The following is a 10,957-nucleotide window of genomic DNA, read 5'->3' on the forward strand; positions in this document are numbered from 1 at the left end:
CCTTCTTGTTGTAATAAGATTCGGCCAGATGTTGGTAGTTCTGGATTCGGAGCAGCGCATGGTCTCTTCGTTCTTCGATTGCGTCCAAGGCGTCACATAGCATTTCTCTGTTGAGTTCTTCGTTGTGCGGCATCTTCGCTCGGCGAAGACTTGTAACGTTGACTTCCGCCGGAGCCATAGCCTCGACTCCGTATGCCAGAGAAAATGGTGTTTGACCGGTCGCACTCCGTAGGGTCGTTCTGTGTGACCAAAGAAATCCATCTAACTCGTCGGCCCAATGTCCCTTTTTGAGATCCAAGCGTTTTTTGATACCATCCAGGATTGTCTTGTTGGTGGCTTCGGCCTGTCCGTTGCATTGGGGGTAGCGAGGCGTCGCCGTGTTTAAACGGATCCCCCATCGTTCCAGAAAACCGCGGAAGTTGCTAGAGATGAACTGGGAGCCGTTGTCAGTGACGATTTCGTAGGGAAGGCCGTGCCTGCAAATGATGTTCTTCCAAACAAAGTTTTGGACTTCCTTGTCTGTAATGTGGACGAGTGCTTTCGCTTCGACCCATTTGGTGAAGTAGTCCGTCATGATCATGGCGTACTTTCGTTGCCTGGAACTTGGCATTGGTCCGATTAGATCCATCCCCCAGCGCATGAATGGGTAGGGAGCTGTCATAGTTCGTAGAACTTCGGTCGGACTGTGTATGTTCGGTGCATGTCGCTGGCACTTGTCGCACTTGCGTGCGTATGTCTCGCAATCGGCAACCATTGTTGGCCAGTAAAAGCCAAGGCTTTTTACTTTAAGGGCCAGCGCTCGTCCACCTGAATGGTTCCCCGCCGCTCCTTCGTGGGTTTCGGCCACGGCAAGAGATGCTTCTTCTCCATCGAGGCATGTTAACAGGACTTTGGCGGAGGTCCAACGATGTAGTCTCCCATCGATGAGAACGTAGTTCGCACTCTTGGTTTTCAGTCGACGGGCCTCCCATTTGTTTTGCGGAAGCGATCCGTCTGAAAGAAAACGAATAAATGGGGTTCGCCAGTCACACGGTCGATCGCTTGATTCGCTTGTATCCATCTCTTCTGATGCGTCGATTGCTACTACGTGATCGCTCTCATCGTGCGATAGAGTGATGCTTGGTTTGTCAATCTGTTGAATTGGGATGGTCCGCTTTACTTGATCTCTTGGGTTGCTCCCAAGCGCCGCTAGAGCATCTGCACAGACGTTTTCTCCGCGGGGAATCCTTGTTAGTTGAAAAGACTCGAATGTTTTGGTTAGGTCTTGTACAACTTTAAGGTAGGCATCCACTCGTTCGTTCCTAGCGTCGTAGTCCCCGCTAAATTGATTAGCAACCAATTGAGAGTCGCAGTAGGCGTGGATGCGCTTTGCTTGGACTGCTTGCGCAAGGCGTAATCCAGCAATGAGGTATTCGTACTCTGCTTCGTTGTTAGATGCTTTGAAACCAAGTCGGAATGATTGCTGGAGCAACTCGCCTGTGGGGGATTGGAGGTGGATACCGATTCCAGAGCCCTTAGTGGAGGATGACCCGTCGACGTGCAAGATCCAGGTGGCGTCGGGCAGTTGTAAATCTTGTTCGAGTTCCGGTGTTAGCTCGATGAGAAAATCAGCCAACACTTGGGACTTCGCGGCTGGTTTGCTTTGAAACGTGACGTCGTATTCACTAAGCTCGATGGCCCACTTCGAAAGTCTACCCGAGTGATTGGAGTTCTGCATGACGGTTCGTAGTGGTAGGTTTGTCAGGACGATGATCGAATGAGATTGGAAATAAGGCCGAAGTTTCCTTGCTGAAGTCATAACTGCCAGCGCCATCTTTTCGAGTGTCGAATAGCGAGTTTCTGCGTCCGTCATGCGTTGGCTGGTATAGAATATTGGGCATTGCTCGCCTCGTTCATCTTTGACGAGCACGCTACTCACAGCCGCGTCAGAGACTGCAATATACAGGTATAACGTATCTCCTTTGTTTGGCTTGGCCAACACGGGCGGCGTCGTAAGATAACGCTTGAGCTGTTCGAATGCTTCCTCGCAGCGTTCGTTCCAAATGAATTTCTTGTTGCCGCGCAGCAGGTCGTAAAACGGGAGTTGCCTTGCGGTTTTTTATCTCGGCGACGAGGAGATCTCGAGCAGCTGCTTGGTCGCCCCGAAGAGTAATGATCCGTCCATCGTTACCAGGAAATTTGATACATTGGTGATAGGTCGAAGGGATAGCCTTCATCGCATGGATCCATGGTGTGCCCAGGATTGCGTTATATGGAGCGTGAACGTCGATGACGGAGAACTTGACGTTTTTGGCGATGCCTTCGGCGTACACTCGCAAGCGTATCGTTCCGAGCATGGTCTCGGTTGACCCGTTAAAACCTGTTAGCGATCGCGTGGAAGGTTTCATGTCGTCGAGGCTTACCCCCATCTTGACGAGTGTTCTTTTAAAGATGAGATCGACTGAACTGCCAGTGTCCACGAGGACTTTGGTGACCGTGCAGTCACTAATTCTGACGTCAACGAGGAGTGAATCGTTGTGCGGCATGTGGACACCTGCTGCGTCTTCGGCAGAAAAGGTGATTGGAGGACTAGCCTCTGGAGTGGTAGGCCAGCGCTTAGTTGTGATTGCCTTTCGTCGGAACGCTTTCACAGATCTGACGGAGTCGTTGCCAGGAGGAGATCCTCCCATGATTACGTTCAAGTGCTGAAACTGCTCTTGGTGCTCTTCCTCGGGTCGTACCGTTCGTTCAGCTCTAAGTGAATTGAGACGTGTACGCAGATCTTGAGTCTTGCGTTGGTATGGAACGATCGGCTCTGGCTCCGCTTTCGAACGGTCGATCTTGCATCGTTTGAGTTTTTCGCGAAGATCCGGGATCTTCGAGTTAAGCTTAATTCGAAGATCCGTCATCTCGACACAACCGGATTGGTCGTTTGACAACATTTCCCGTTTAAGTTTGTCTTGCCGATGGAGTGGATCTTTTCTCTTTGCGTCTAGGACATGTCTAGCGTCTGAAACATTGAGCTTTCTTATGGAACGACTGATCCTAGGCGGCGCACCATCGATCTCCATAAGCGTACTGCTGCTTTCTATTGTTCGCGCCGAAGTGTCAGTGAGAGCGGGGCTTTCGACCATCTTTCCGGATTTTTGGTTGAGTGAGTGACGTAGATCGTCCTCCGGCATTGCCGTTGTAGATGGTGTGGCTCGGATTGTGAAAATATTTCGCCGAGCTTTTGGTTTTTCTTCGTCGGAGGTTGACTCCTCGTCATGATGCGATTGGTCGCCATCATCTGTCGGAGGGGAGTCCTCTTTTTTCTTTTCATTGGACCTTTTCTTCTTATCCTTGCTCTTGCTCCAACTTTTACTGTTTTCGGTCGTCTTTGGTTTTGGTGGTTCGACCTCGGTACGACCGTCGCTGGTGGAGGCGAGCCATGCCTCGTAGAGGTGTCTGCATTCTTTGGTGTCATGACCTCTCATATCATGATACTTGCAGAACTTGTTCTGGTCGTACGAGCTCTTAGAGTTGGCGGGCGCAGGTTTGCGGGACTGCTGCGCCTTTCCTTCGGTATCGCGTTCCCATATGTTCCACCCTGGTTCACGTACCGCGGCAACTACGCCAGATTGATCGTCTTCGGTGACGGCGTAGACAGGTCCTTTCTTTTGGTAAGGGGCGTGCTGTCGTGGCTCCTGGGCGTTCGATGTCTTCGATGCTGTTGGCTTTAGAGCATGTTGCTTGGCGTTGTAAGCTCGCCTGTCTTCGTCCATTTTGATAAAGTTCTTTGAGTCGTGCAGAGCGTCTTCGATGGTTATGGTTGGGTTAGTCCCGAGGTACTCGCGAAACTTGGAGTTGATCCAAAGAGCGTTGGTCAAAGCTTCGACGGTAGTGTGATCCGGGGTAGATACCGTTGATAGTACTTGCTTGAATCTTTCCATAAAGTCCTTCAGACTCTCGTTTTGCGATTGGGACAACTTCCATAGGTCGGCCATGGATGTTCCTTGACGAGACCACATGATATAGTTTTTGAGGAAAGAGGCGGACTGGTCGTCGAAGCTATCGATCGAACCTTCTTTCAAATGTGAAAACCAACTTAGGGCCGGTCCGGAAAGGCTCTCGACGAAGAGTTGGCAGAGGCCTGCGTCTTTCTCTTCGTCAGAAAAGTGATTTCGACCCATAGCGATGTTGAAAGCGGTCATGTGATCGGTCGGATCTGAATCTCCCTTGTATGGAGGGATACGGAGTTTCTCCGTCTTCTTGATCTTGACTTTCGTTATTCTCTGAGTGAAAGGGTTTCGCCGGGTGGTGGCGAGAACACGTTCGATCTCTGGTGTGGATGCCTTGACATGATGTATCTTAGAATGGATATCCCGCAGTGAGAGTTGCAGATCGGCGATCTGGCGGCTAGTCAGAGAGTCTGAGCCGTCAATCGTTTGTGCAACCTCACCGTTCGTAGGGTTTGCTTCTTCTGTTGGTCGTTCGACTCCAAGATTAGGGTTTGCGGTTGCGAACAACCTTCTTCTTGCCGTTTCCGCCCTGTCGTTTTCGCCATCTAGGGTTCCGAGAGCAGCAGCGAGTGCGGCCAGACGGTCGCTCGTGGCTTTGTTGGTTTCTTATTGTTGGATGAAACGTGCCATGATGGCCTGCAGCATCTCGGGAACGGATTGGTTCGGTGCGACCGGAGGATCGGGAGCCGGCGTAACAGAGACCGACGGTTGGTTACCGTCAGCGGGTGTGTCGTCAGGACTCATACTGAGTTTGTGAACGTTACTCTGTAAGGCCCCACGGTGGGCGCCAAATGTTGAATACGAGTTTGGTAGGTTGAATGATAGTGAAATGAACTCGGTTTTAGTGGGTCTTACAAAGACGTTCTATTCACAATATGAGGTAAACAATCGAGGTTACAAAGAGATTAGAGAAAGAAGGAAAAGGTCGGAGCTTTGTTGAAAGGCTCAGACAGAAACACTAAGCAAGGCGATTGATCGTAAACCCTAGATCTTGCCGTCAATCTCTTAGTGTCTATTTGCGGATCCCTTCCTTCCTTCCATTCGTTCTCCTTTTATAGGTTCTACATGTCTCTCACTCGTTCGCCCTGGCAGTTTGGGCTTAATTTGATGTTTAATGGGCTGTCCAGCCGAGCGATAGCTTGATGGGCCGATACTGGTCCAGTCGGTCATTTGATCGTGAGGCTGAGTCGATCGAGCGATGGCCTGATGATCCAAGACTGATCCAGTTGATCGGGAGGCCCAAATGATTAGCTTGGATTCCAACACCGATCGTCATGTTAGATCCTGGTTACTCTCCTGATAAGATTGGTCCGAATCTTATTAACCGACGGACCTTGTGTGAGAATGCTAAATTCCTCTCTAACAGCTTTGTATACTTTCGAAGGTCTCCTAAGGCCGATTTTGTCCGAGTTTTGTATCTCTTATTTCTATTTTCTTATTTTTCGACAACAGTTTCTTATATTTTACTCTTTTTTTTTTTGGGGGGGTCAAATTTCTTATATTTTACTCTATTCACGTAATTTGTCTGTGTTTTACTCTATTCACGTAATTTGTCTGTGTTTCCTTTGACTGGGAGGCTTTAAAAGCAAACATGAAACTATATGGTTTTGAGTGTCTTCAGTGTGTTGAATCCAATCTGAGAGTCTTCAAATTTCTTAGGAAACAAATTTCTTAGGAAATAAAGAATCATAAGAATAACTTTTTTTATTAGCTTTATAAACTAACTACTCAAAACTAAAGTTTTTAATGTTTTACTCTTAGATTTTATGGGATATGGAAAACACAAACTTAACGTAAATAGAAAAACTTTTTTTTCTTATTTCTAGATTTCCTTATTGTGTTTATCTTAACATATTAAATATGTTTCTGTAAGCTTAGAATTATCCAACAAGTCTGACATTTGCAACAAACATGGCATGAAGGTCACAGAAGCTCTTATATTCCTACGCGTATTAGCAAGATATTTTGTAATTATTTTTGTTCAAAAGTGTAGGAAATTAGATTAGATAAAGGTTCAGAAACAAGATTAGATAAAGGTTGATGTAAGTGGGCTGCTTCGTGTACTTGCTTAGCCTTTTGGGCTTTAAAAGACAAAGTTGACAAAAAAAAGGAGAGAGCCCACCAGTGAAGGTGAAGCCCTAATAGGCGGGAAGCTGAATCGAAACTGGCGGGAAAAATAGTATTTTTAATCCCTCTCTCTCTCTCTCTCTCTCTCTCTCTGTCTCATTCACCTTTCTCCTTTTTCCGATCGCGCCTTGTATTAACTAAGATGTTTTCCAGCAGTCAATTCGAGCCCAATTCCGCTTTCTCCGGCGGCGGATTCATGTCCTCTCAGCCCTACGACTCCTCCTCCTCCTCCTCCACTACTAAGGTCCGCTTCCTATTTGTTGATTTGTCGATTTTAGTGACGCTAAATCCGCCATCTCTATGTTTTTGGCGACTTTCAGGGACTAGTTCCAGTGACGGTGAAGCAAATCAACGAATCTTCTCACTCCGGTGGTGAAAAATCCGGGATCGTCATCAACGGAATCGAACTTACAAACGTACAAAACTCCCTCATTTCCAGATTTCTCTGGTATCGAAAGTTTTACTCTGTCGTGTGGTATTGGTACAGGTGTCACTCGTTGGGCTAGTGTGTGACAAAGACATCTCTAAAGTCACTGAAGTTAGATTCGCTCTTGATGATGGCACTGGTCGCATCGACTGTAAAAGATGGTAACTTTTGTTTTAGGTATGAAGTGGAACATAGATAATGTTTGTAATTTGTGGACTTTTGTTATTTAGGGTCAATGAAAGTTTCGACGCTAGAGAAATGGAGTCAGTTCAGTGAGTCTACTACTATCTTCTTTTCCTCACTTGTCTGTTTTTCTTATTGGTTTAAATTTAATCTTGTGAAACAGAGATGGAACCTATGTGCGTCTCAATGGTCATTTGAAGACTTTTCAGGGGAATAAACAGCTTCTTGTTTTCTCTGTCAGGTTTGTGAAATCTTTTATTCCCATTTAGCCATTGGCAACTTGTTATTATTTAGATAAGCTATGTAATCATCTTGATTTGTTGATGCAGACCTATTGTTGATTTCAACGAGGTCACCTTTCACTATATTGAGTGTATACACTTCTATTCCAAGAACTCTGACTCACAGGTATTGGAATATGGTACATAGCAAAAGAGTTAACTATATGTTGTTGTTGTTGTTGTAAGTTGACAATTCATTTCTTCTTTGACATGTGTGGTTTCTCAGTTGGGACAGCAAGTTGGTGATGTCACTCAATCCCATACGGTTAACACAAACCAGGCAACCACATTGAACCCTGTACGATGAGATTTACCAAGTTTTTTTTTTGTTTCTTTCTGTTTTCTACATGACTTATGATGGTACATGTGCATTAAAGTCTTATCTCTGATACGCGTTAATAGGTGATACCCTCTCAAAACAGTGATGGAAATGGGCGCAAGAACTTGGATGATATGATTCTAGACTATCTAAAGCAACCTGCTTGCACGTGAGTTTCACTTTCCTTCACCTGTTGCAACCTAGGAGAGTTGTGTCTGATAATTGTTGTTAATTTGTTTACTGCAGTGCAAGACAACAGGGGATACACCTTGATGAAATTGCCCAGCAGTTGAAGGTTCCAAAGAACAAGCTTGAGTAATTCCTCTTTCTTTCTCCTTATAATCTCCATCTCTACACTTACACAAGTTGTTGATTTTTACGTTTTGGGTGTCTTCACACAGGGGTGTTATTCAGTCACTGGAAGGAGATGGTCTTATATACTCAACAATCGACGAGTATCACTTCAAGCATGTCGAGCTTTGATCAGTCTAGAGTGCGGTTGATCAGTAGAAATTTGCATTTTATCTTCTTTTTTATGACGATCTAGTATTCATTCTGCAACTACTTTTAGCTATGTACCTGCCTGCTTAAACTGAAAATGGATTGATTTTCCTATTATGTTATTGGTTTAGTTTTCCATTTACTTTGATGTTCCATATTCTCAAGCCCTTATTATGTTATTTTATTGGTTTAGTATTTCGGCTTCGGCCATATCAACATAGCTCGCATACGATAAAGTATAACTTGGTTTCATAGGTAATGTTTTGTCAGTTCCACACCAACAAGGCTTGTGATAAAAAATTGATAATGCAATGAATTTAAGACGGGAATCAATGCGAACCAATTTCATTAAAAAACTACTGCATTACACTGTTGGCAGCAAAAAATAGTAACGAGGTCGATACATAATAAACCAATAACCTATACGCCAAAGATCAACCAAATCACAAACATAAGTGATTTAAACCCTAAACAGACTTTCACAAACGGATTAACAAAATCATTACTTGAAGAAACCCTAGTTAAGCCTCTCCTAACTCTTCCAAAGCTTTACTGGGGTTGTTGGTCAAGGAATTTGTAGATTGGCGACAGAGAGGACAAGAGTCATGTCGATCCAACCACTTGATCAAGAATCTTCATGAAACAAATGTGCACAACCAGGCGGTTGGCATAGGGCCTGTTCCTTAGTGTCCGACATATCCTCTAGACAGACCGCACAAGTTCCTTCTACGTTTGTTGTCTGAGGAGCTGAATTACAAGGCATGACAATGTACTCTTTCTTGGTAAATCTGAGGAATACCGTGATCAGCAAGGGTCCTTGAGGCAAGTCTCTTCTTCTGGATTCGACAACAATATGATCGGTGATAAGTCGAGACAAGACATGATCGTTGAAGCAGCTCTTGATTTGCTGATGAACGTTTGTTGGTGCTAAGTCTTGGAACCTGAGAAGGGATGGCATGTCGGGAAAAGAAAAAGAATCGGGGTAAGAGCCAAGACTCGTGATATTACCATCGTCACTCTCTTCTACGAAAAATTCTTCGATTACCCAACTTTGACTAATCAAGACAGAGTTTAAAAACCCTAAGGACAGATGACCTTGATCAGGCGTTGCATGTACACTGATTTCTACCTTCAACGATTTTGTTTCCATCATCTTCTTCCTTGAAACTCAACAACACAAGAGAGTCGTAAGAGAGAAAGAGATTGTGTCGCAACAGAGAGAGAGAGAGAGAGACTGTGTTGTGAAATAGGAAAGTTGAGATGGTAGTGTGTTGGTGATTGATGTTTGTATTTATAAGAAGAAAAAAAGGGTGAAAAACGCGTAAATCACAATGTTCACTTTCCTTTTTTACATCCCTTAGAGCAAGTCCATTGGTTAGAGACCCTCATGAACTCTAATGAATAAATTAATAGTTAATTTTGTGATTTGAAAAGTTTAGAACCTTGTTAGTCTTCTTAAATTTTTTTTTTTAAGTTGAATTATTGGAACCATAGAAACCAAAGTGTATGTTCGGTTTTGTCATTGTAATTGCGTATGTCTTCCCATTGTTTTGGCTAAGTTTGTCTGATGTATTGCCGTATATGGACACAGATGTGGCTATTCAATTTACAGATGGTTAAGCTACACGCTTTTGACACCAAGCTAAGGAGAAGAAACCTGAAACCTCTAACTACATTCACGTTGAAATGTCTATTTAACTGCAACGTTTCTCCTTTTTTGCAGATTCACTTAACTCAAAAAGGAACTGACGAATTGATGATCCTAACTTTATGCTTGTTCAATAGTTAACCAGCTTTCTCATTGTCTCTGTCCCTTGCAATGACCATTTTGTTTACCCACCAAACAACATATCTTGGATTAAGCTTTTTAAAAGTCTATCAGTCTCTGACCATATTCACACAAAAAAGGAGTCTATCTTCTAGCTTTCTGCAGTACTTATTTTCTCATCTCATTCCATGGTACAAGACACCAGGTTGAAGATCATCCATACTATCTACATTCCTAACCATACCGTCTATGTTCCTAAACCCTCCATCAAACTCTCTCAGACATGTCCATCCTCTTCGTCCCAAGAACTCTCTGTAATCATCTTCTGTGTAAGACACCTTCTCCTCTTGATGAACCGGTAATGGATCAGACTCATCATAGTGGCACACTCTAACAGCTATTTCTGCATTTTTTTGGATATAAATACTGAGAAAAAACCTCAAACCAGAAGAGAAAGAAAAAAGACTTACTTACCTTCATCGACATGGAGTGGATAGTTCCCTAGATGCATGTCTCGGTCAAGCGAGTGTACCACCTGTTCTTTAACAATCCCACCTTAGCAACAATCCCAGTTTCTTTAACAAACAAACCGAACTATTTGAATTGATGTATCACCTAATAAGATTTATGCAGTTTCATTTGGTTCCATGTTCTTCCTTTCTCCCGGGTCTTTCGAATTGGAACCAAATCGATGGCACAAAATCTGGTCAAACACATACGAATATTAACATAATATGTAACCGAATCGATGTAAGATAGACAAACAGAGGAGATGTACAGAGTCAAATATATTCTCAAATCGATTATAATCAACTCAAATCACTGGCCGAGCTTCAAATCAATACAAAAAAATCAATAAATCCTAACCTCCACGGTGATTTCATTGACGGATTTGGAGGAGGAGGAACTGGTGATCGATCACGAAGAACATGCAAAAGAGAAAGAAGAAGAGAGAAAGAAGAACCGTCGAAGAGAGAGAGAGAGAGATGGGCCATTTTTTTTCCTTTCGTCTTTAAGGAATAGCCAATACAAAATTGCCACGTATGGGGTGTTTAGTGATTCTTAAAGCCCCATGTTTGACACGGTTCTGTTCTTTTAATGCATTTTTGATTTTTTTTTTTTGTTTTTATTAATAACCTCTTTACTAGACCCTCCAATGGAGGTGGTCTTATTTCCTTTTCTTGAAATAATTTTATAACGGTCATTTAATTTAATGATGTATTTCCTTTTTCGTGTTCATTATTTCCTTTTTTTTTACTGTACCGGTTAGGACTTGGGTGACTCTACCGGTGGTTTAACCAAATTAATTTTGTTATCGGTTTAACGTTTTTTTTTGGTCGGCTGATTGAACGTGGTTTATGGTTTTCTCAA

The 10,957-nt window shown here is 43.7% G+C and overlaps 2 protein-coding genes across 4 annotated transcripts; one reads left to right on the forward strand and one right to left on the reverse strand.

Annotated features, from left to right (window-relative positions):
• The first annotated feature begins 6,151 nt into the window (after window positions 1–6,151).
• LOC106449922 (replication protein A 32 kDa subunit A) lies at window positions 6,152–7,960 on the forward strand. The gene is made up of 10 exons (XM_013891583.3): window positions 6,152–6,351; window positions 6,428–6,523; window positions 6,595–6,695; window positions 6,765–6,806; window positions 6,881–6,958; window positions 7,047–7,125; window positions 7,225–7,296; window positions 7,401–7,486; window positions 7,564–7,632; window positions 7,719–7,960. Exons 1-10 carry the CDS (start codon window positions 6,250–6,252, stop codon window positions 7,798–7,800), a joined length of 807 nt encoding a protein of 268 aa, XP_013747037.1. The 5' UTR covers window positions 6,152–6,249; the 3' UTR covers window positions 7,801–7,960.
• A 1,689-nt stretch (window positions 7,961–9,649) lies between these two features.
• Window positions 9,650–10,644, reverse strand: LOC106449923 (trihelix transcription factor GT-4-like). Of its 3 annotated transcripts, none has more exons than XR_001289330.3 (4): window positions 10,454–10,644; window positions 10,202–10,289; window positions 10,061–10,121; window positions 9,650–9,989 (listed from the first exon to the last, which is right to left on the reverse strand). XR_001289330.3 is itself a non-coding variant. In XM_048756395.1 (2 exons), exons 1-2 carry the CDS (start codon window positions 10,095–10,097, stop codon window positions 9,763–9,765), a joined length of 264 nt encoding a protein of 87 aa, XP_048612352.1. In that variant the 5' UTR covers window positions 10,098–10,140; the 3' UTR covers window positions 9,650–9,762. The 3 variants fall into 3 exon arrangements, 1 of the variants encoding a protein (XP_048612352.1); XR_007322853.1 differs by having other exon boundaries at window positions 10,057–10,121; XM_048756395.1 differs by lacking the exons at window positions 10,202–10,289; window positions 10,454–10,644 and having other exon boundaries at window positions 10,061–10,140.
• Window positions 10,645–10,957: the final 313 nt, after the last annotated feature.

The sequence above is a fragment of the Brassica napus genome, chromosome C4 (genome assembly GCF_020379485.1).
Source record: "Brassica napus cultivar Da-Ae chromosome C4, Da-Ae, whole genome shotgun sequence".
NCBI lineage: Eukaryota > Viridiplantae > Streptophyta > Magnoliopsida > Brassicales > Brassicaceae > Brassica > Brassica napus.

What these genes read in the sequence shown, in the direction of transcription:
- LOC106449922 (XM_013891583.3), top strand. Translation starts at nt 6,250, where the DNA reads ATGTTTTCCAGCAGTCAATTCGAGCCCAATTCCGCTTTCTCCGGCGGC. An exon ending in ACGGAATCGAACTTACAAAC is followed by an intron (nt 6,524 to 6,594) that starts GTACAAAACTCC and finishes GTATTGGTACAG; the next exon opens with GTGTCACTCGTTGGGCTAGT. An exon ending in AGGCAACCACATTGAACCCT is followed by an intron (nt 7,297 to 7,400) that starts GTACGATGAGAT and finishes ACGCGTTAATAG; the next exon opens with GTGATACCCTCTCAAAACAG.
- LOC106449923 (XM_048756395.1), bottom strand. Translation starts at nt 10,097, where the DNA reads ATGCATCTAGGGAACTATCCACTCCATGTCGATGAAG. An exon ending in TCCACTCCATGTCGATGAAG is followed by an intron (nt 9,990 to 10,060) that starts GTAAGTAAGTCT and finishes AAAAAAATGCAG; the next exon opens with AAATAGCTGTTAGAGTGTGC.